General features: G+C 41.2%; 1 protein-coding gene across 1 annotated transcript in view; it reads left to right on the forward strand.

The window, feature by feature from the left end:
- LOC103777517 (FERM, RhoGEF and pleckstrin domain-containing protein 1) overlaps positions 1 to 24,246 on the forward strand; it is a gene marked incomplete at its 3' end in the record, with an annotated part of 141,826 nt that overhangs the window by 100,435 nt on the left and 17,145 nt on the right. Inside the window, exons 3-12 of the mRNA XM_008945072.1 lie at positions 3,879 to 3,921; positions 5,000 to 5,078; positions 8,573 to 8,670; positions 13,411 to 13,525; positions 14,693 to 14,840; positions 17,164 to 17,259; positions 17,800 to 17,963; positions 19,597 to 19,665; positions 20,377 to 20,452; positions 22,580 to 22,820. Of these exons, the coding sequence (XP_008943320.1) occupies positions 3,879 to 3,921; positions 5,000 to 5,078; positions 8,573 to 8,670; positions 13,411 to 13,525; positions 14,693 to 14,840; positions 17,164 to 17,259; positions 17,800 to 17,963; positions 19,597 to 19,665; positions 20,377 to 20,452; positions 22,580 to 22,820 (1,129 nt within the window). The remainder of the gene's footprint in view (positions 1 to 3,878; positions 3,922 to 4,999; positions 5,079 to 8,572; positions 8,671 to 13,410; positions 13,526 to 14,692; positions 14,841 to 17,163; positions 17,260 to 17,799; positions 17,964 to 19,596; positions 19,666 to 20,376; positions 20,453 to 22,579; positions 22,821 to 24,246) is intronic.

Below are 24,246 nucleotides of genomic sequence, written 5' to 3' on the forward strand. Positions count from 1 at the left end.
TGAATTTGGAATGCAGGAATAATCTTTCTGTGCAGACAGAGAAGTTGAAATGATTGGACACGGTTCCATGAAAAATGTTGTGGAGCAAGAAAATGGATAGGTAAACTATAACAAGATTAATAAAAAGAAAAGCAAAACCCCTCAAACCTAAATAAATTAAAGAAAGTCCTCTGTGGGGATCTGTGTGCCACAGGTAGATGTCTTGGTCCCTAACACTTTGAGAACAGCTGCCAGCAGCTTTCAGTCATTGCACTAATATTTCTAAGGTGGGAACAGTATTGTGCAGCAGAGAAAGCCAAAGGCCTGTGACTTCTCAGCCTCTAATGACTTTCTCTGTGAGGTTTGTTTTACTTTAGACTTACTGTGTGACCTACTGGCATGTATGCTAGTTATCTGGATTGTTTGACCAGTACATTCTGGTGTATACTGGATTTCTTGCCTGTTCAGTGAATTTTACACCAGTAGCCTGGCTGATCTAAAGGAGATGACTTTGTACAGTTAGGAAAAAAAATCTGTTTTCTTCCATCTATATAATATATCTGAACAAAAGAAACAAAAGAGCATTTATCTGCTGCTGCAGTAATCTTGTTATGCCTTAGTATAGCCTTACATAGACACTAAAACTGAACACTAGTGGTTGTAGTGTTTTAGGCTAAGTATGATTAAAGAGGAAATTATAATAAAGTGGACATTGATCTTTAAAAGTGATCAAATTCATGGTTTGATCCTGGATTTACATGAAACACAGTTTACTAAAAAGTTCTGTATTCTGCCAGATATCCTTGGCTAATGTCTACCTAAAGGTAGCTAAAGACCTCAGCATAACTCTTCAGAACACTGCAGCTGTACGTTACTATTACAACAGAGGGTTCCTGTAGCCGTGTTCACTGTAGACATTACATACTGGCATTCCTTATGTATGTCTGTATGTGAAGCTGAAACAAATCCTAACAGCTTGTGTATGTTCTTTAGTTTTATAGAAAATAGAGGTCATTTGAGTGACCTTCTCTACGTCACAGGTTATTAAGTTTCAGATAGATGACCCTCTGTGTTTTGCTCAGAGACCTGAAGTAAACTAAGTTTTCGGTCTTGTGAAAACAAAATGGTTTATTTGCTTCAGGCAGAACATCTAAGAGATTGAGAAGCTGCCAGTGCCCAAGGCCCTCACAGTGGCAAGAGCTGATTGGCTTGGAACTGTGTCCAAGGGATCACAGTCGGGGAGACAGGGCTCTGGTGAAGAGGAAGGTGGAGGAAACCCCCTAAGGCTGTTGCCAGTTTGACCTAAGGGAAGCGGGCTCCATGCCTGGAGCATGGTGACCCCCTGACCCCTGCTCTTACAGAAGGAAGCATTAGCCATGTATCTGAGAGCCCAGCCTGTTCTCGTGCTGGTTGTTTCAACCTAAGAGAGCAATCCCCAAATCTTGCCCACATCCATTCAGCTGTGCCCCAAGCATGGTGAGGCTCAGTGGAAGTAGTGCCTTTGGCCACCTAAAAATGACTCACAGAAACTCTGAAGCAGGAGATTTGATTATGAATTGTTGATTGAATGTGGAGCAGCACTCTGAGGGTAATATTTGCACTTAGATTATAATAACCAGTTTATATGATGCAGTTGAGGTGCGTTTTCCTGTGGGATTTAAAACTTTCTGAGCTTCATAATGGCCATAATGTAGAACTCAAGCACTGTGCAAATAAAATAAAATAAAAAAAAACAGCTAATGGTGTGTGTCTGAGAAATAAAGCACACGTGTATTTTACATTCATATCATCTGAGAAGAATGGGTTGCTTTTGTAGAGTGCAATGTAAAAGGAAAAATCAATATTTAGAGCATATTTGTTTGGATGGCATCGTATGTCCATGAAGTCATGGAGTCACGGTTCAGCTGTGTTTGTTTCAGCATGCAGGATTCCAGACCTCATGTGTGACATATTGACAGTTGTATGTCAAGATGTCTAGCAGCTGTAGACATTTAGGCGTGCTGTGCTTGTAGCAGACAAGATCTACATGGGAGGTGAATGTGGAGGGTCTGAGGGCTGCACGTCCTGCTGGGACAAGGGGAAACGAGGCACTGTTGCAAAGTCTGGGGTTTCACGGAGTTTCACCACACTTGATGTCTGCCTCAACTCTCCAGCTGCTGAAATCCAGTCTCTATCATGAGATGCCAGATTTTGTTCAGGAAGTAAATCATCTAGCCTTTGTAGTTCTGGAGAAAATTGAAAACATGAATCTTAATGGAATGCTCACATTATGTTTTGTTTCCAGTTTATAAACCAGTCTCAGATTGGCTGTGTTTAGATATAGTGTGGGTGTTGCACAATGAATAAGTTTTGTTTGCTTTGGTTTGGTGGTGGTAAGCTCTTCATGTTGCCCCACCTTTCTCTCCACACACGTTTAATATATGTATTGGTAGTAGGCAGCAGTCTGGTCAAGGATGTTGTAACCTGCTTGTAGGATGATTGGGAAAGTGAAGAAAGGAATGACACACTTGTCTGCTCATGCTGTATCGTTCCCTCTGAGAGAGAATGTTTTTGTGTGTGTGTCAAGTAAAATGCATCATTCCTGAATTCTTGTAAACTGTTTCATACTCAAGATTATTTTTTTCTCCAGTAATTGTGTCAAAGTTCCTGACCTTCATTGCAGATTATGTACATGTCAACTTTCTGAAACAAAACAGTTCTAAGTTACTGAAATGCCAAGAAGTGTCAGAACCAGTTTAACTTGTGATAAATACCATGTTTCTATTCTTGCTTAACCAAGTTTCTTTAGCCCTTCTGAAAAAAACCCAGAGTTTTATAGGCTGAGAAACACAAAAAGAATTCCACTGAGAAATGTTATTGTGTGTGAAGGGCAGTAATATGAGGTCTTTGCTAATTGAAAGCACTGATATTATTAATGATGAAAATAGCAAACAGCATTGGAGCAGTTACAGCAACAATACAGGCCTGTTCCTGTCTGGCTTCTCAGGTGAGTTTCTAAAATGGGTATTTTGAGTATATTTCAGTCTCTGCATAATTTAAAATTATTCAAGGTTGAAGATGTGTTCATTTCAATATATATTCTTTTTGTAGAGGAAGACTTGGTTAATTTGATTTTTAATGGCTTTAACCTTTGTGACAGTTGTAGGATGTTCCTCCACAAATTCCAGGGAGGCTCTGTGCAGTTTAGTGAGATAACAAAATGTAAATCTTGATCATAGCAGTTCCCAGCTGAGGATTGTGAGCTGTTGCACTTCTCCAGGCTCTGCAAGTCACCTGGCTTTTACCTTCTGCATGACTGTCCCTTGGCTTTCCATAACGTTTTGCCCAGGCCCTCTGACTGAGACTGCAGAACAGGAACTTGGGCTCTGAAAACTGTGTTTCCACTCACTGCTTCTCTTTTGAAAGCTGGAGGAAAGACCCACCTGAAGAATGACAACACCATCCTGAAGAATGGGTTGTTAAAAAACAAGTGAAAGTAAACTATATGTAGGAGTCACATTGCCCCCAATTAAGAAAGCCTGGGCCTGAGCTTCCCAGATTTATAGAAAAGAGAAAATGTTACACAGCTCAAAAGTAAGTATTCTCCCACTCACACCGTGTGCTGTTGTCTGCCTCACAGCTCTGACCTGAGAGGACATTCCTTCCTCAGGTGGTGGTCCCAGTTCACTGAATCTATACTATTTCAAAAGCTGTGCCACTGTGTGGCCCACTAACAATGCTCTTTCCTGAGCTTCTTCCAGAGCTTTGGGAATCGTACCCACTGTGTATGGTTAGGGAGAGCGTGATGACTACACTGGAAAAAAATAAATGAATTTTCGTCTGGGTAGTGCAATGAAAAATGATCCTCTGTGAGTGGTAGTTTGTTCAGAGATGATAACACCACCTTCTTTTGTTTGCAGGTGTGGCTTGATCTTTTGAAGCCTGTTATGAAACAGATTAGGAGTAAGTACTTCCTTGCTGTCATAGTTTTTGTCAGTCTGAGAGTACTTGAATAAATTAAGAGTCTGTCAATTGGGATCTTTCATCTTAACTTTCTTCACTGAAGTTTTGTTCAGATAATTTTTTATTTCTGGTCTGTCCTTAAAAGATGTACCGTGTATGCTGTGAGATTGTGTCACGTGAACGTATGAAGGGCTGACCCAGTAGGAGGTTTAGTCAGTCACTAGAAGAGGCAGTGGTGGCAACAGAGGGAATAAGTTTGCAGAGAAAAAAAGAGTGCAGTAGAAGGATTAAAGGAAGCAAACATTGCTGACAGGTAGCAGTAACCAGGATAAAAGAAAAACAAGATGTTATTACTAGGAAGGAGCTAGCAAATGTATTAAAACTGTGTGGGACATCGCTGCAGAACTTGGAACTGTCTGAGACCAAGAGGAGGAAAGAGCTAGGGTAGAACCATCAGGGAAAGTTATGGTGGGTGGTCAGAAAGGACCTGAAATGCTCTGGGAAGAGTAGAAGTGAACAGGAAAGGTTTTCGTGATTTTGTTTCTCTGCCACATACCAGCAAATTTCTTGATTTTTTGAGCTTTGCCATTGGGATTAAGTTTTCCTAGTTGCCTCTCTGGTCATGTTAGTCTGAGTGGATGCTCTGGCACCTCTCCTTCTCACGAAAGAGAGTTGCATTTGTCCTTTTGTCACGGGCTGTACATGTAAGAGTCAGAACAAATGTGCTGCTGTAGAACAGAAATACTAATTTGCTACTGGACTTGGTAGTGTATTTTAGCTCCATTCTGTTCTGAAGCAAGGAAGGTAGTCACACATAATATATTTATTGGATCAACTGACATAATTACTAAAAGCAGACTCTGTTTTGGCAGAGTATCCCTTGACCAAGTTACTGTTCTCTTATTGTGTGTAAATTTGATTGTGCAATCTCTAAATAAACTGAATACTAATAAAGCACAGGAGGTTAGTATGCATGTATGCACTACAGACTCCCTGAATCACCCCATGTACATCTTTCTGCATAATAAAATTTGGCCACCATGTGATGTTCACTAACGTGCTTTGACATTTTCTGTAGGACCGAAGCATGTTGTTGTAAAATTTGTGGTAAAATTCTTCCCACCTGACCATGCTCAGCTGCAGGAGGAACTGACAAGGTTGGTAGCTGCATTACTGTTGTTTGTTTGTTTGTTTGTTTGTTTAATTAAATCTCTGGTGGACAGAAGGGAGAACATGGAATTTGTGATGACTGACTGAGGATCGATGTCAGCCTCTTAGTATTAGCTTCATGTTATTTACCCCAACCTTGAATGCACATGAAAAATAGGCCCTAAGATTCAGTTGCAAGTCTGTGCTGAGACAGTCTGCAAAATTCGTGACTTCTTTGCCTCTTTGGATTTGGGGTCCTGGGAGAGCTTTGCTCACCACAAGAGAAGGCAGGTCCACAACAGTTCTCCAAGCCTCTTTGGCAGTCATGTTGAAAGGAACCTGACTAAGGCACGTTGGTGCCCTGGGACATTCCTCTGCTAAGGGACATGTGTGACTCTGCCCCCCTGGGGTGCTCCTCTACTAAAGGACATGTGAGACTGTGCCTGCTTTTGGGAGAGAGTTGTTTTGCATGAGTTGCCCAGTTGCAGCAGTATTGGATTCTTTGTATAGAATGCCAAAGGTTTGCACAGGTGGAAGTGTGACTCTGGAGATGGAGAAATGGGAAGGAGTGGAGAAGTGGAGAAATGGAAATAAAAAGTAAGAGGAAGCTAGAGAAAGAGACGTACCTGCACAAAGAGTACCTTAAAGGTGTGTTTATTTTCAGTGCATTTCAAAAACTTCATTTAAGCTCTGAATTTCACACTACAGTGACAGAAAGAGTCATTTCTCTGAGTAAATATGTATATGAGTGACCTATTAAAGTTCTTCCTCATTAACAGGTCCTTCCATTATAGTCAAAACATTGTTTTGTTGCAGTATTTCTTCACTGCAACTTTCCAACTCTTTTTGTGATCTTCAATATTATTATTATTTGATTTTTTTTGTTCATTCTGATTTGATATTTTCACTATTAGTTTGTATTTTCAATATACCTGCAAGATGAAGTCCTTTTTTATAAAGAGCTCTTGTATCCTTCTGACCTGCTTTATAAAGAACAGGTCCACGCTTGTGTTGCTCTGTGTTTATCTCTGTCTTGTCTTGTTTTGATAATAGAGTAATGGAAGGGAAGAAAAAGAAATTATTAATATCTCTTTCTGGCCTGAACAGAGAAAAGTGGAGAAGTGGGGTAGGAAGGAGGAAGATTTGCTTGAAAGACTGAGTATAAACAATAAAGGGAAGAATGAAAACTCACAACTTGATGTTACTATGAAACATTTCTGTTTCCAAATATCAGTTCCTTAGTATGCAAGATGTACACTGATTTTTGATAATCTCTTTCTGCACCTGGAGACGTGTCTCTGAATCCTGATGACTTTTTTGGTTAGATTTCAAAGATGTATGCTGAGGAACTTGAATATATGTACACAGCAGCATGCAGGATGTGAAAGCATATCCACAGGGAACAGCTTCATCGCGTGGAGAAGCAGAGAATACAAAACTTCTGTGCTATATTCTTCTACTAATGTGAATTTTGTACGGATAGGCAGATGTCTGCATGTTTCAAAGGGGCATGGTTTAGATTTGCTCTATTATTCCATGTTCTGTATATGTTTCCATACTCCTCAAATCAGCTTGTCCCTTTAATTTAATTTACCTACATCTCCTCATTCAGAAACTCACTGTTTGAGTGAGAGCTTTTCACTGAACCTATTAAAATCTAGTCTTACAAAAAACTGTAGAGATCCTGTATGAATTCTCCAGAGGATCTGCAGTCTTTGGAAGATTTGTTAAGGTGTCTAACCAGTGCAGATTTCATACCAACTGTTCAGAAATACTCACTGCTGGCTCCTTTTCTTCTAGAAAGAAGAAGAATTTGATGCTGAGTGGAACTAAACAATTTCAGTTCCTTTTGAAGCTAGAAGAAATTTAAATGTTGAAATAATGTCATAGAATCATATAAAGCTTTGGGTCGTAAGGGACCTTTAAAGATCATCCTGTCCACACCCCCTGCAGTGAACAAGGACATCTGCAACTAGATCAGGTTGCTCACAGCCCCGTCCAACCTGACCTTGAAAGTTTCCAAGGATAGGGCTTCTACCACCTCTCTGGGCAACCAGTGTTTTACCACCTGCACAGTAAAGAATTTCTTCCTTATATCTAGTCTCTTGTATCTAACCTCTTCTAGTTTAAAACCATCACCCCTCGTCCTATCACAACAGACCCTGCTAAGAAGTCTTTCTTCATCTTTCTTATAGGCCCCCTTTAAGTAATGAAAGGCCACAGTAACATCTCCACAGAGACTTCTCTTCTCTGGGCTGAACCTCAACTCTCTCAGCCTTTCTTCACAGGAGAGGTGCCTCAGCCCTCAGATGATTTTTGTGGCCCTCCTCTAGACTCGCTCCAACAGGTCTGTGTCTTCTTGTGCTGAGGGCTCCAGAGCTGGGTGCAGTGCTCCAGGTGAGGTCTTGCCAAACCAGAGCAGAGCAGCAGAATCACCTTCCTTGACCTGATGGTCACACTTCTTTTGATGCAGCCCAGGATACGACTGGCTTCCTGAGCTGCAAGGGCACCTTGTCATCTTACATCCAATTATTCCATCCACCAGTATCACTGAGTCTTGATTGTCGGGGCTGCTCTCAATCTATTCATCCCCAGTCTGTACTGATATCGGTGGCTGCTCTGTTCCAGATACAGGATCTTACACTTGGCCTTGTTGATCCTCATGAGGTTCACATGGACCCACTTACCAAGCTTGGCCGGGTCCCTCTGTGTGGTGTCCAGTCCCCCTGGACCATGTGGTGCATGTCAACCACACCACACAGCTTGGTGCCCTCTGCAGACTTGCAGAGGGTGCACTCAATCCCACTGTCCCTGTCATTGATGAAGATACTAAACAGCACTGGTCCCAGTATGGACCCCTGCGGGGATCATGTACTCTCATGTTGTCATGGACCTATGTTGTCTCTGCACCTTAAACTGCTATGTAGAATTGCCCTACATGGCTCAAATGGTTTGGAAGTGGTGTTTAAAAATGGTTGGTGCATAGACAGTGCAGGTAATGTGGCCACGGAAGTATCAGAGCTAGCTAGAGTTGTTTGATCAAGATCTTGCTCCTTGTTTCCAGGTGAGTGCCAAGGTGGAAGTTTAGAGTTCTGCTTGTATTCTACGAGAATTCACTGATAACTCTAAATCACTGGTTTATCTGGAATTTCTTTGTAGTTACAAGCAGCTCCATTATCTCATGCTGCTTGCTGTGCGGTTGCTGAGCACTTAATAGCTGTTGCATTTGCTTCCTACTGTCATATCTCATTGCTCTGGCTCCAGGGGAGGGAAGGAGAGGGAAAAAGAGAGATATCTTGGTTCTGCAAAGCAGCCACCATGTAAGACTGTAATGGCTGTAATACAGATCCATTATGTTTTAGTTAACCTCTAAACTTAGGAAATTCAGATCACTTCTGTAGATTCCAAAAAGTGAAAGGAACACGCAGTCAAAACCAGAGTTGGTACTGAAATACTTTCCCCTCAAGCTTTGTGTAACTCTTTGTTCGCTTTTGTTTTGCAGGTACCTATTTGCATTGCAAGTAAAGCAGGACCTGGCACAGGGAAGGCTAACATGCAATGATACCAGCACTGCCCTCTTAATCTCACACATAGTACAGTGTAAGTTCCCTTTTTTCTTCTTTCCAGGAGGATGAACAGGATGATTGGTTGGGTAGGCTTGGCTGGGTCACCTCTTAGTAGCTGCTGTAGGAACAGGTTTAAGACCTATGGACAATTTATTGTATTTCTGTATAATGGCATTCAAATGTAGGTCATCTACTCTTTCAAATAAAGAACAGCTTCTGGACACTGGGTTTGCATTTTTAAAGCACTGCATTTGATAGTCTTCCTAAGATAATTTAAAAAGCAAACTTTGCAGATAGTGGCAAACAAGCTTAATTTTCCTGAATTCCTATTTTATTCTACTTTGTATCATGTCAGCAGAGCATTCAGATTCCAGGAGATCTGTATGCTGTGTAAAGAATGTAGTAGATAAACATGCTTAGAATACCAGACTAAATCACAGTCCTAAGAGGAAAATGATAGGGAAGGGAAAAAAAATAAAAAAGATATATATGAAGCTTTTTTTTTTCTTTAATTGCAAAGTATGCACAATAAGACTGTTCAGTAGAAGCACAGGTTAACTTTGTTCCTCACATCAAAGCTTCTCTTAGCTTCCAGATCACTTGAAAGACAGTGTCTGTTTCCCATTTCAAGACTTTATGGATACTCATCTTGAGAATAACATTAGGAAAAAACACTTAGTGGCATATATAGTGGTCATAATAGACCATTGTTTGGAATGGTCATTGTACAATTTAGTGTTGCATATTTCCACTGAAATGCTGTTGTATGGAAATTGCAGTCAACAAAGATGTTCAAATGGTCTTTTGTGATGAACAGATAAATCTCATGATTCTTTGTCATAGTCTCAGTGTTAGGCCAGTTTCTCATTGACTGCTGTTGGAAAGGCAGGTATTGCATGGGTTTCCATTTGCCACAGTCATCATTGCCCAGTGTGACTGAATAACAGTAAGAGCCTGTATGTACAACAGCCTCTGTGCAATTCTCTATTTCTCATACCATTTTAAAACTTGGCTAGTGTTTTTTTTGTGTCTTTTAATTTTTCCTAGTATGTTGTTCAGCATGTCAGCTGTAGCTCTTCCCACAGTTAAGCTAGTTCTAACTTCCTTTCCTCTCAGGGAAAAAAAAGTCATGATTGTTTGGGGGAAATAGAGTATTATTTGTTACACTGCATTTTACAAGGGTGAGTTTTCCTACTAAATATCTGTGCACAAAGAAACCCATTGAGGAGAGGACACTCTAATGTGTGTGTCTCTCTTCATTTGAGGCATTGCTTCGTGATCATCCTCTCTTGAGCTCTTACACTTTATATGCATTATTTTCCTTATGATTTCTACTTAGATCCTATTTCATGTCTTACTCAGCTCTTATTGATTACTTACTTAAGTTCTTCACTAAGCCATCAACAGCTCTGGTGTTTGAACTGCTCAGAGGGCAACTGCTAGCTTGCTGTCTTAAAGCACCAGCATAAGAAGATAAAATACAGGATGGCCTTTCACCTTTACAAGCTGTCCATTTCTCTCTTCCTTCTCCTCACAGTCAAACTCAAATTTAACTCAGTATTTTTTCAGAATTTCTCCATGATACACTGGCCCGTTCTCTGTGACACACCTATGCCTATGCAGGCTGGCAAGAAGCATTAATTTCAAAATGTGCAAAAATGGCAGTCACCACCATTGTTCTTACGGTGATGAGATGCATTATACTGTTGGATTCAATTCTTTTCCTCAGTTGCTGAATGTGATCATGGTACATTTGAAATCTTTCAAGTTCTTTATCCCCTTCCCCTTGAGGTGAGCTTGAGGTGCAGAGTGATTCAGAACTGTGATTTTAGGAATCAAGTAGTACTCTCCTTATGGGGAGAGTAAAGCAAGGTACTTCCCTACTGAGAGATGGAGGTTTTCCTTGGTGTCAGAGGGAGAGAAGTGAGAGGCTCATCGTGCAGCACTGAGACAGTATTCACAGAATCTGTGCCACCATTTTGAGCAGAGGGATGTTGTGCCTCATGGTTCACCTGCAGAGCTGCTTCCCCCTGCTATCCCCTCACTGCAAGCTGGACCTTTTCTTTTTTTGCTGTTTCTGATTTTTCCCCTCTCCCTTTTTTGTGTAATAGTGCTTGCTAGAAACCTCTGTTAAAAGTTCACAACTGTCTCATGTGTTTATCCATCTTGAAGTCATGGACATCTTGTCTCGTGAAAATTTTTCTGTGAAAGTTTTCTCTGGTGAGAGTCTATAGCTGCATCTTACCCAGATGGCTATCTTCTGTATTTATTTTCTCTCTAGCTTATTATTCAGTAGCAAAAAAAAAAAAAAAAGAATTTATTTGTCTGCAACAAAAATAAAACTAGACAGCTGATAACTAGATGGCTGATAAGAGTAATGACAACAAAGTGGAAAGATTATGAATGCAGGAGGTTAGGTATTGTATGTCTTATCAATGCTGTGTCTATGAGCAGTTTCTATGGGGGACAGCCGATTCCAGGAGGCCCTTGTACACAAGCTTATGTCAGTGTTATAGGCTGTTATTATATGAAATCATAATATGACAGCAAATAGGTTTCTGCTAAATTAGCATGTATGTTACAGAATGAAATTTATGTTGAAAAATTCTAATTAAAAATACCTTAAAAGCATTGCAGAAGGTGTTAGAAGTGAGGGGACACTTTGATACTGCAAATGATACAGTAAAGTGAGTGTATGAAGTAAGAAGATGGACTGATTAAAGGAAAAGAGCTGAAATACAAAGCATAAGATATATCAGAAGTGGTAATGTAGGTAGAATACTGCATAGTGTGATGCACTTGCAAGATATGAGGGAAGTGAGTAATAGTAGAAATCAGTCTGGCTAAAACTCGTGAGATTTTAAGGAAGACTTGTATGTGAGGCTGATAATATTCAAAATATAACTCGCTCTAATTCTAGAGGCAGTGCTACTAGAAAGGCATTTAAGGTGGAAAAGGATGGCTAAGGAGAGAAGTAAAAGCTGTTGAGTGGAAAGTCAGAGAGAGCAAATTCACAAGTAGCTTGAAAGCCAAGAGGACAATTTTGATAATGGATTTGCAGTTGATAAATGCAGAGAACATTATAGAAATCACGTAAAGATGAAGTAAGAATCTGCTGTACTCCTGGCTCTGAAGAAAGCCCTGCAGATGGTGGTTTAAGTCCATCTGTGTAATAAGGACATACAGGTTATGAACTGCATTTTAAGGGATCAAGGCCCGTGTTATTTGAGGTGTTGCAAAGCTAGGTGGGCTGATGGCTTCATTAAAGAAGAGAAACTTACCTTTCAGTTGAGTTAGGATTAAAAATGGACCCTAAAGATTTGTGGTGCTGGAGCGAGTAGAGCTGGAGTGAGTCAGCTGTTTCTGAGATGGGGGCAGAGGGGCATTTTGCAAAGGAGAATTCTCAAAGATTCTGTATCAATTTCTACTGTCTCAAGGAATGGTTCAGAGCAGAGGGGTCGCAGGAGAGGTTGGAAATCAGACGGTCTCAGTTATCAACTCTATTCCACCTCTGACCTCCAATATATAAGAAGTCATTGTGTAGCTGCAGGCAATTTGGACTGAAAGGTTACTGCTCTGTCAGAGTTGCTTTGGTCTTCACCTTCCCTTCCCACACAGGGTTATTGCTCTCCCTCCCCATTTGCAGGTACCTCTGATCCCAGACAAACTTCTGTCAGAAATCACCTGCAGTGGTTTAAACCATCTGAAACCTTTCTTTTTTTTTCTAAAGGGTCTTATTTTGGGCAGAACTAGATTTACATGGGCAGAAGTGAGGTGAGGGTGAAGCAAGGATCTGAGCTTGGGTCTGTGGTATCCTAGGCCAACTGTACAGCAGCATGTCTGACTGCAACCTGGATTTAGTTTGAGAGTGCTGCATTTTAATTTCACTGACATGATTAAGGTAGCAGCCCTTTGTTGTAGCTATGTATGTAGCTATGTTCCAGCAGGTTAGCAGGCAGAAGCTGTTCAGTGAAAGAGCTCATAGTAAGATTTTCAGAGGCATTCTGAGAATAGCAAGCAACAAGATAGTAATCTGGTGCACACACACACAGATTGCCTGCTCCCCACCTCCTGACCCCCCACCAAAAAAAGGAAATCTCACTGAATGGGCTGCAAAATGGAAGGTGGGTGTGACATACTGTTGTACACACAGTATTGAATAAGTGCAGCAGATGGGAGCAACTCTGCGGAGGAGGGAGACAGAATGTGTCTCAAACTGCTGCAAAATTAGAGGAAGACAAATGTTTGCTGTTTCATAACGGTGAAATACGTGCCTGCATTCAAACAAAGGAACAAAACCACCTTTCACATTTTCCTCCAGAGATTACAGTGTGCACGGGCCTGGGAAAGAAGTCTGTGCTTGGCTGCTCCACAGAAAGATACCTGAGCACCATGATGCACATGAGGGAGATGGATGAGTTCTGCTGAATTAGTGCTCTCTTCCCTGTCACCCGTGCCCTTGTGCTGCACACAAGTCAAGGCAGCACTCTGGTGACTTCATTTGTTCACTTGACATTCAACAGCTACTCAGTTGGTTGTGGTGAATGGGAGGAATCCTTGGTCGTCTTCTCACATAGCAGATACTAACAGAGGAGAAAGGAGGAGTGTGTGGAAGAGAACATTGTGGGAATTTGAATCATAAAATGGGGACACAGCTTACAAGAAACTGTGTCTGCTTGTCTGCCTTCTTCCCAGCTTCTGCACCTTTTGGATTGCCCAAATAATGGAGATTTAATATAGTATTTTAATAGACTTTTCTTAAAATTTTCCATAGCTGAGATTGGGGATTTTGATGAAACCATAGATCGTGAACACTTAGCGAAGAACAAATATATACCTCAGCAAGAAGCACTAGAAGACAAAATCATGGAATTTCACCGTAACCACATGTAAGACCTTTTTTGTTCCTGTTATTTGCCTTCTTTTCCTTTAGTACAGTTCTAAGTGTAAATATATCCTAGATCATAAGTACAGAAGAGATTTGGACCTCTGAGTTTCTCAAAGGTTACTTCTCAAAAAATGTTCAAGCCTATGAATTTCTTGAAGGTTACTCCTGCCTTTCTCCTGTATTCATAACAAGATGTTTAAAGAGCAATTGATTCTGATACTCATTCAAGCATGCCATTATTTTACAGTCTATTTCATACAAAATGCTTCTCTGCTGATTTTGTGCATGCAGGTATGATTGCCAATGATGACTGATTAGTCAGGCACTTCTGACAGCAGCCTTTTTGGTTTCAAGGACATTGAATGCTGCCTTTTCACCTTTCCATGCTGTATTTAGAGATGGGGGAAGAAGAGGTTTAATGATAGTTTTAGGAAGAGCAGAAAGTGTTTACAGAATTAGGGGAATAGGATTCAAGACGGTGATGCAAATTGGTATCCTAAGGCCTGGAGAAAAGATTAGTAGTAAGAAGATGGTTAAAAGAATTACAAATAAGGCATAGAAAGTGTGTTAGTTTTTTTTACTGTCAAGAACACTTCAAGACTTGAACAGTTTCATTCTGAGGCACATCGAATTAGATGTGAGTGGTAAGGAGTTCTATAAAAGTAATAAGCAAGACTTTTGCTAATTTTGTCATGATAAATTTAGTGCTTATAAGTTCCCAACATTTATGTTAAGGCTTTCATGTCTTCTGTTTTACTTCATTTTGGTATTCCATTCATTTTTACAATGAAAAACATCCTAACATACTTATGATTTTTTATTTTTTTATGAATACAGTATGTCTTTCCAATGGAAAATACACAGAGAGGTAGTGATTCTGTTAAAGTTGATAGTTCAAAACCTAGCTGTATCAGGTGTCTCACAATCTGAGTAATGAAAATTTCTGACAGACTGTAAAAACTGTGGATTCTTTGCTAATGTTTTAGACTAAGATAAAGTTGTTTTTCTAGCTGGTGTAAATCTAGGGACATAAAAAACCCTACAGATGTTATAGCTCTTACAGGTTTCAGTCTCTTTGATGAAATGTCTCTTTGTACTCTGGAGGACCTGTTGATCTCTATTAAAAGGTGTGAAGAATTCATGTGTCTTCTCTGTTTTCTTCCTCAAGGGGACAGACACCAGCAGAGTCTGACTTCCAGCTTCTGGAGATTGCCCGTCGGCTGGAGATGTACGGGATCCGCTTGCATCCAGCCAAGGACAGGGAAGGGACAAAAATCAACCTGGCTGTTGCCAACACAGGCATCCTAGTGTTTCAGGTTAGAGCTTCTCAGGACATCACTTGGTACATGATAAACCGGAGAGATTTCATAACAGTGATTAGAATTCAGGTCCTCAGTCATGTCTGAAAGAATGTGGTTGGGAAAATGCAGGAACTTCGAAATTTTTTTCTAACAATAACCTTTAACCTTTTATAGCTGCATTAGGTCCTTCATTTCCAGGGACACTTACCTTAATTGCACGCACAGGGTAGAACTCCATCTGCAGCCAAAACGTGCTGCTCAAAATGCAACTGAGCCACAGGTCACGATTTGCAAGCTGCTCATGCTGACACCTCCTCCTACGTAAAGGAGCAGGTAGGTCTTGCAGGCATGGTGCATACTAAGTGGGTGTGAAGCAGGGAAAAATGAAACAACAGACAACTGGAGTACCTGCAGAAGGAATAAGGTAGTGAGTGTAAGCTCCCCATAGTGTTATTTTGTCAGAGTTTTTATGATTTTCTTGACCAGCGTCGACCTTTCTACCTTTTCTGAATCCATGAATATTAATTCTTTCTCTAAAAGATCCAAAACATTTTCTTTAGATTTCTTTCCTCTTCTTTCCTCTCCTCTCTCTTATCAGCCTAGTAAATGTTCAGAAAACATCATCAGTAAATTTATCAAATTCTTGTTCGGCAATAATTATATTCCTGGTAAATAACAAATTGGGCTTTTACAGTTGTGAAGGTACAGGTAGTCAGCTGGCCTAAACTGCTTTCACTGTACCTCAGCTTTTTGTCTGATAGCATCCAAGATCCTACTTAAAAACAGCAAGTAAAATGTTCTTTACCCATTTTTGCAATTATCAAAAAAGATCATTCATCTTAACTGTTTGACTATATTTAAAATACACGTTTCCAACTTTATAAAGTAATTTGAGTCTTTTTATAAAGAAAAATAACAGCAACAAACAAACCCAGAAATACATCTGACCTAAATGGTCTGAGATCTAAATTTAAATAAAAAAAAAAATTTAAGACCCCATGTTAACTCAATGAATTGCTAGTAGAACTCCAAAACTGAAGCATAGTTTTAAGTATGAAAACACCAGGATGTTGTTGTAAATTCATATAGCTCAAATAATTGTCCAGGACCCCATCCCTGCTCCCTCATAGTATTTTCATCAGCTGAATTAATTAATTGCAGAGCCTTATAAATTAAGACTGTCTTACAGCTGAAAGTATGTGTCCACACACAACAGCATGGACCTCACTGAGCCCCAGCAGACAGCTGGAAAGATGTAGCTGCTAGTTGAAGGCCCAAGGCCTGGTTTGTTAAGCTCTAAAATTCAGTCATCTCTTCTTGTCCTAATATGTTTGGCACTTTAAAAAACAGCGTTTTGTTTTGGTTTTTTTTTCCCAAATTTTCAGAAAACTTGGATATTTTGCTGGATTATGCTCGAAGACTGAATGCTGAGAAGGAAGTCAGGCTCTGACCTGCTGGAGTCTTCCCAGCACTTGGTGTCTGGCAGTGGGCTTAGAGCTTCCTTCAAGCACTTCATAGGGCAAGAGCCCTAAGTTCATCTTTTTTATTTTGGATAGAACAGATAGAAATTGAAATACAAAGACCTAATTAGAATGACCTCAAGAAAAAGAAAGGTTTGGTCACAAATGCAATGTTTGCTTCTGGTTGTTTGGTTGGCTGTTTTGTTTTGGTTTTGGTTTTGTTTTTTTGTTTGTATTTTTTTGTTTTTGTGTGAAAAGCATTTTGTGACTCTTCAGAGACAAATAATTTATTTGGGTTCCTTTTACTTCTCTTGCTCCCTATGACAGGGCAAAATATGCCCAGTATTTTGTACTTCCAATATAAAACCATCAGTTGATGGTTTTTTTTTCCTCACTTAGGTAATAATTAAAGGGGTGCTTATTTTGCCCTGTCAACAAGCAAAGAGGAAGGAAATTACCCCAGCAAAGTGAGGTGACATGTTACACGTCTGGGTTTTCTGCATTCTCTGTAGCTGGTGGAAGGAGGAGGCAGCACATCTGGGAGGTGACTTAAGTCCACCAAAAATCTGAGTCTGCATAGTGGAATGAGATAACATCCTCTGGGCAAAGATGGGCCACCCTGTTTTGTGCAGTGATACTGTCATATGAACTCAGTATACCTAGTCCCTTAAATATGCAAGAGCTCAACCATAAGCACCTGCACCAGGTCACAGCAGCAGGAGCTTATGGTTCGCATTATCAGAGGGTGAATGATAAGAAATACCATGATTTCGGGTGAAGTGAAGAGATGATTCATTTACGACAAGCTTTCTTTAGTGGTTTAGATTTCTCCATTCAGATCCAGTCTGTTTAAACACTGCTGGCTTTGCTCTCTGTAGGGTCACACCAAGATCAATGCCTTCAACTGGGCTAAGGTTCGAAAGCTGAGCTTCAAGAGGAAGCGTTTTCTGATCAAACTACGGCCTGATGTGAATGTAAGTTCTTGTCAGGAATTGAAGAAGTTGACAAAATTTTTGTGGTAAATTTCTACTCATAGATCAAATGTATGTTTTTATTGCTTCAGGGAGATTTTAATATTTTTAAATTACTTGCTTATGTTCACTGTTGGTACTGCACACATCAGCCTGGCATCTCAGGCGAGCAAGTTCTAGCAAAAGAAATGTAAACTGAATGTCACACAGTCATCTTCTGGCTGCAACTCTGGCATTGTGTCATCAGTTCTTCAGTTATAGCATCTAAATGAGCACCTCTCATTAATGTTAAGACCACTACTTTATCTCTGTCGTATTTGCCAGTGAAAAGAAGTTTGAGCAATATCTCTGATACTGCCAGGCAGATCAGTGATGCCTCAGAGAGGGATGGATAGGGCCTGCTAAACCTGAAAGCTAATGAGTGTGGAAAATGTTTGGGTTTTGCTGGGATTTTTTTTGTGGCATAGCACCTGCTTTGACCATGCATCTCTGTAACATATGTTGCTTGCCTGCTTACATTGCAAATGCTATCTCAATTTCCAGAGTTCATTCCAGGACACCCTGGAATTCCTTATGGCCAGTCGTGATTTTTGCAAGTCTTTCTGGAAGATCTGTGTGGAGCATCATGCCTTTTTCAGGCTCTTTGAGGAACCTAAACCAAAGCCTAAACCCGTTCTTTTTTCTAGAGGTTCATCATTTAGGTTCAGGTAAGACCTGCATTCTTCTTTCCACTTTTGTTGCCTCCTCATTTAAAATCACATCCATAATGTTCTAGGATTAAACCCTTAATTTTCAGCTCCCCTCTTTTATGTTGTGGTTTGTTCCTTTATATTTTCCATTGCATCTTCTCAGCCAGAACAGTGCAAAGAATGCTGTGGGGAAAAAGACTGCATTAATTTGGTAGTAGCTGTTGCAAAGTAGCTTTGTGGAGGTAAGATCTAAAGTATATAAGTTGTAGCTGGTTTCACATAAGAAAATCCACTTGTGTCATAAGCAGCACTAGCTAGCAAATTTTTGGCAGTCTTTGGATCCTCTGCTTCTAGGGATCTTTCTTGTGTGTCAGAGTAGAAATCTGTATTTTCACTGCATGTCCTTTTGGCAAACTCATCTCTGTACAGTTATAAGCAATGGCTTCTCTTTATGCTTGCAAATGATTTATGTGAGGTGACCCCCTATGTTAAGCCCAAGTCTACCTGCAATATTGTTAGAGCTGTAGAAAATGTTTTATTAGTTGGGTTATTGGTTTGTTTTTTTCTTACAGTGGCAGAAGCCTCATTGTAGCTACTGTATTGTGTATGTCAGGGGGAGAAATCCTTTTATTCATACAGTTTGTTTGCAAAGCTGATACAAGCTGAACAGCCAGAAACCCTCTTTGCTGAGATAAACTGTACACTCTGTTTGCCTTGCACAACAACATAGTAGCTATGACTATTCTATCTCTCTTCCCACTTTGTTTCTTGCCTGCAAAGTAAATTAATTAAGTTGAAAGGACCTATGTTAAGGTAAACAGATTATAATTTGTTAAGTTTCTACCTGAGTAAATAGAAGACTGTAAGTGCCTTCAGCTTACCTCCTGGTTTGGAGCATAGTTTTTGACTGCATCCTCCACTTACTGTGGTCTCTGGTACATATATTCAGTAATTTTTCCAGACCTTGTACTAATTCAGTTAGTTGAAAGTTTCTAACGAATGGGAAGGATTTTTTTCTCTGTTGAGCCACTCTCAAAGTGTGGATTTCCTTTACTGCTCTCAGTTCCCTTTGGAGATTATAGCTTTGCACAACAGGAAGTCCTGGGCTTTCTCACTACTTTTTCACAGCCTCTTACAGAAGGTTAGAAAGGGATTTCCAGCTTAAATCTCAGCAGAAAATGGATTTTTGCTTAGCTGATGTGTTTAACACGAGCAGTTGAGTCACAAAATGCATTTCAACAGTTTTCATCTTTGTTCCAGGGTTTACTGATAGCAGGTAAGGCTGGTTTTTGATCCCAAAGTATTCAAGGATAGTTTTCGTTCATGAGAGGAAGAGGTAACCCCTGCTTCACTTTCTACTGTGGTGGCTTCCCAATAATATAGTAGCCTATAAAGGGCACACATGAGAATTTAAGCAGTTCTGAAATGGCATCAAAACGTAGTTCCATAGCTAAAAAAAGAGGCAGGTAACGTACAAAATTATAAAAATCTGTGTGTGTCTGCCCAGATTCCCTTCTCTATGATTTTACATGGGTTTCTGCTGATAGTGACAAATATCTGGTTGCTGTGACTGCATATGCAGGCCACATACTTGTTTATGATGACCAGGTTGTATATTGTGTTAAGCATTTTAACTGTGATTTTCTTGCAGTGGTCGGACTCAGAAGCAAGTTCTTGACTATGTTAAAGAAGGAGGGCACAAAAAAGTGCAGTTTGAAAGGTGAGAGGAAATAAAGTAACTATCCCAATATGTTTTAATCAAAGAAAAGTCATGATTTTCAGTTACATTCTAAGATCTTGGCACTAGTCCAAGTAAACACTTCTTTCTTTCCTGTTTGACAATTAGCATTTGTGTGATATCCCCTTGGTCCTGATTGTTTTGTTGGAAGTTGACATAACATGTAGTTTCCTTAAAATCAATAGTCCTCAATCTGTTTTTCAGCAGTGAGTGTCCTACCATCACAGGGAACTTCCTTCCATATTGATTTGCACCCTCTTTGGTGGAGTATGGTTAATGTATGTGAACAGACATACTCACCTCAAAGTAGGTGCAGCCAGCCTCAATGGAAAAGGCCCCAGGGAAGACTGCCAGCTTGCTAGGGCCAGTTGAACCCATGTTGCTCACAGTGAGCTGAAAGTAATGACCAAAATGCCACAAGGAGCATGACAACTTTTCATTGCTTATGACTCATGTTCTGGTGATAGAGCATTTTTGCTTCAGTGCCTCTCTGTTTTCTTACATAAAATATGTTTGTGACACGTAGTATGTTTAAATTTTATAGAAAGAAGGAATGTTAATGTGTTTTGGAGCTAACTTTTATGAAAGCTGCTATTCAAAGATTTTGTTTTAAAGGAGACATGTCTCTTGATTCCTATTTGTAGAAAAAAAAATGAAATGTCTTCTAACTGTGATTTTTCCTTTTATCTCCAGGAAACACAGCAAGATTCATTCCATCAGGAGTCTGACTGCACAGCCTTCAGAACAGCATACAGAGGTGCCAAAACAAGTCAGTGATGTTGATGAAATCTTAGATCATGCCTTTTAAACATTTCTCATTAGATTACCCTCCACTGATTGCTGCTTTGAAGCTCTAGGCACATAGTTTTCTGCTCCCTTTCCTTTTGACTAAGAGCTGAGGGAGCCCAGTGTGTCCTAAGTTTTAGGTTCTGCAAGTGGAGCAGGTTCAATAGTGTTGCTTCCAGACAACCAGACAGATATGAATTTGGAGCTTGTCTGAGCTGTACTAATGACTATCTGAAAAACTGCAATCCACAGGGTTACTCCTAGGTTGTAGCTTGTTATTGCATCTGAGAAAAATGGAATTCTTTTCCTTCACTGGGGATTCTTGTTTGCCCATGACAATGTGTTTTGTTTTATTAACCAGGGAGGCAAAAGAATTATTTCCTCAGAAAAATTACAGCTTTGGACTTTTAAGCCAGTATCTCTGGTAGATACCTAAGGTATTTGCCTTATGTTAATATCTGCTAGGAGTCTACAAATCCAGTAGGTCAGTAGTGGTGAGGCTGCAGCAGCTGCATGTTCCCAGGTGCAACTACTAGTAAGGCTGAGCGTGTGTTCCCTATAGGCACCCTCACAAATAGACATATTCAATATATGTACACATACACACACAGCCAGCCATACACCTAAACCCAGCCAGGAAACAGTGCCCGTGGCCTCACCCTCTTCCACCCTTTGGCTGATGAGGGTGAAAATGCTTTAGTGGGAAATGTGCATATGTACATATGATATGGGTCCCTCCTGCAACTGATCTTAGACACTCGGCCTCTCCGGTAGCAAGCCCCTGGATCCTCAAGTCTCCCAGTGGCTGGTACCTGGATATAGAACCCCCTAAGGCTCACAGCCTCACATCAATTGCTGGTACTCAGATCTACAGACACACACAGGCTATGGGTTCCTCCAGTAATTCATCTTAGATACAAAGTCTTTCCAGCAGCCAATACTTGGATGCTCTGATTCCCAGTTCCCTCACACACAGAGGCACACATGCAAAGGTGTCTCTCCAAGAGCAGGTACACTTAGGACATTGCCAGTAATTGACCCCCAAGACCTGCTGTCTTCCTAGTGCCTTTCCTGGCTGAGGGCTGCTCCAGTAGTTGGCTCCCAACTCTGTTACCCTACTCACCAACTAGTCCTGTTTAATGTTTACTAGCAATTACACACTGACCTGCCCACCCAGGCAACATGCACATGCTCTGGTGTCTGTTTGCTGGCATCCCAGACCATGGGCTGATGGCTCTCCTGGGACAGCCCCCAGAGGAGCTGGGTCAGGGAGCTCCATTTTCCTGGCTGTGTTATTGTGTTCTTCCCCCTGCCAGCGTTTCTCTATGCTCATCTCTGTTTGTGGAGGTGAACCTTTAATCACATGACAGGTAGAACTTAAATGGCAGGAGCAAGCTACTATTTAAGAAGGTTACCCAAACCTTCACCTTCCTCATATTGCTTACTTTTGATGTTCAGAGGCTCTCACACTTCTGCAAATCTAAGAACTCAGAGAATTCTGTTATAAATGCAGCTCATTTCAAGTACCTTTTAGCATTCTAATAGAGCTAAGACAAGCTCAGGTAGATGGAGCCTGTCTGCTGGGCAGATTTGACATGTGTGTGGAGAAAAGCCAGCCCATGAAGTAGTGGTAGGTACAATCCAGGGATTGAACGTGGCATGCTCAAAAGCCCACACGTGGCCTTTTTAGTGTATCTAAGCAGGCTGTGCAGAATTTGTCTTATGTGTTTATCTTTTCCTCCACCTTCCTAGAGGTAGTGCAAACAAGCTGATGTTCTTAAGAGTGATGATCACTGCCTTAGGGCATGGAAACACCTCCAATACTTCTTTTTAAATATGACCACATTCTGTCCACCTTCTTTTCTTTTACTTAGCTTATGTATTTTTCAAGACCAGAGACCTCTTTTTTTTTAATTCTAATTGATTTTGAAGCTGAGGTTACCTCTTCTGCTTTCAAGAGACTCCTATGTTGCTGCAGATGCAGTGCAAAATTCTGGTGCGTAATTACACGTAGCCTTTTCCCTCTGGCTCCCTTCCCTTCCAAACCTCCCCCTCCCACCCCTCCCTCCCCCTTTGTCTCCCCCTTGCCTTCCCTCTTTTATCTTTCCAGAGCTCTAGCTTTGCCCATGGAGACGACAATGATGCTGGAGCGGTGCAGAGCAGCCGGCAAGGAAAGGAACTGAAAGCTTCAACAGAAGACACTGGACAGCACAAGAGCCCTTCCTTGAAGAAGAGCCCAAAGGAAGTCAGAAAGGTGGATGGAGCAGTGGTGTCAGCAGTGGAGGAAGAAGAGGAGGCTGCTAAGGACAGGATGCAGCAGAACAGACCTCAATCACAGCAACCAAGCACAGGTCCAGCTTCCAGGGCTGCTCATGGCAGCAGCACCTCCATTCCTTTCATTGACTGCAGTGATGTAGATAGCGAGTATGATCTCCTCAGAGGACAAATAACCCGGTCATATTCCCAAACAAATGACAACTATGAGGGTGATTTGACCAGTGGTGCCTGTATTCACTACAGAGACGAAAATCGCAATAGAACTAGATATAGGGATTCCTCAGCCTCTATCAAGTCTTCCCAGTATCTCTCCGAAGAGTACCTTGATGATAACCCAGCTTATCTCTCCTTCTACACTGGGGGAAGCCCCAGGATGCCAAGGCACAGCTCGCTGGTTGATGAAATGTTTAGAGGGCCAGGGAGCCGTAGTCCTCTGGCCACTCCGTTGCCTCCCAGTAGCAAAGGGTCGAGCCCTAGCATGAGCCTGAGCAGAACTGGCTCTCAGGGGTATGTCTCAGAAAATGGGCATGACTGCAGGGGGAGGACTGGGGAGGAGGAGAGCCATGCCAGTAGCTGCCGTGGGTATTGCAGATATTCTCCAGGTTCTCAACGGGCTCACGCACAAAAAATCTGCAATAAATCAGGTACAGATCCGTTTATCCTAAGCCAGATCTCCTCAAGCCCTGGGCAGGAGTATAGATCAGAGAGATATTGTAAAGGAGGTGTGGTGGCTAAGATGTCTTCTCCAGAAGGCAAAATGATGGCCAACGGTATGCCCGCGGGGACGCAGCCCAAGCAGAGCCCGGTCGTGCAGTCGCTGCATGCCAGTGGTGTGATGGGTCACATGGCTGCAGTGCAGATGATGGAGGGCTCCACCAGCAGTGGGACAGAGTCTAGTGATTCTGACTCAGAAGTCATTAACCCTTTCACTCACCCCTTGGTGTTTGGAAACCCCATTGTGTTGAGCTCCTCTCCTGTGGCTAGAAATAAGTACTCCTTCGGAAGCCTGCAGCTTGATGAGGAGGTGGAGGAGGAGGTGTCCGTTGGCCTCAGTGATGAAGATGGTGTGCAGGTCTACAGCTGTTAGGGACGGGGGCGTATGAGTGGAGAATGTGGCTGCTCGTTAGAGTGGGTGCATCTTCTGCTGCTTGTGAAGAGTGGCTGGTGATAATTTCAGTGCAGGAGCAATTTCAAATGTGATTCTTGTTCTGACCAGCCAGAGGGAAGGGATGCTAGAAATACAGTAATAAGGGTAAGTCTCAGTGAAGCTTAATAGTCACACATCTCCTCTGAAAGGCAGGAGGAGAGGAAAATTATTACTGATTTAGGTACTTTTGTAAGACTTTATAAACTCACCTTTTCTTTGTATGAAGTCATATTTTAGGTACGTGTCGTAGCTGCTTTGACACTTGACTAGTTATTATGACAAAACAAACAAAAATGAAACAAAGCAGGTACCTTGTGCTCTTTTGTATGTCTATTACAATTTTTTTTTTCTCT

This window comes from Merops nubicus, unplaced genomic scaffold, assembly GCF_000691845.1.
Source record: "Merops nubicus isolate BGI_N331 unplaced genomic scaffold, ASM69184v1 scaffold2228, whole genome shotgun sequence".
Classification (NCBI taxonomy): domain Eukaryota; kingdom Metazoa; phylum Chordata; class Aves; order Coraciiformes; family Meropidae; genus Merops; species Merops nubicus.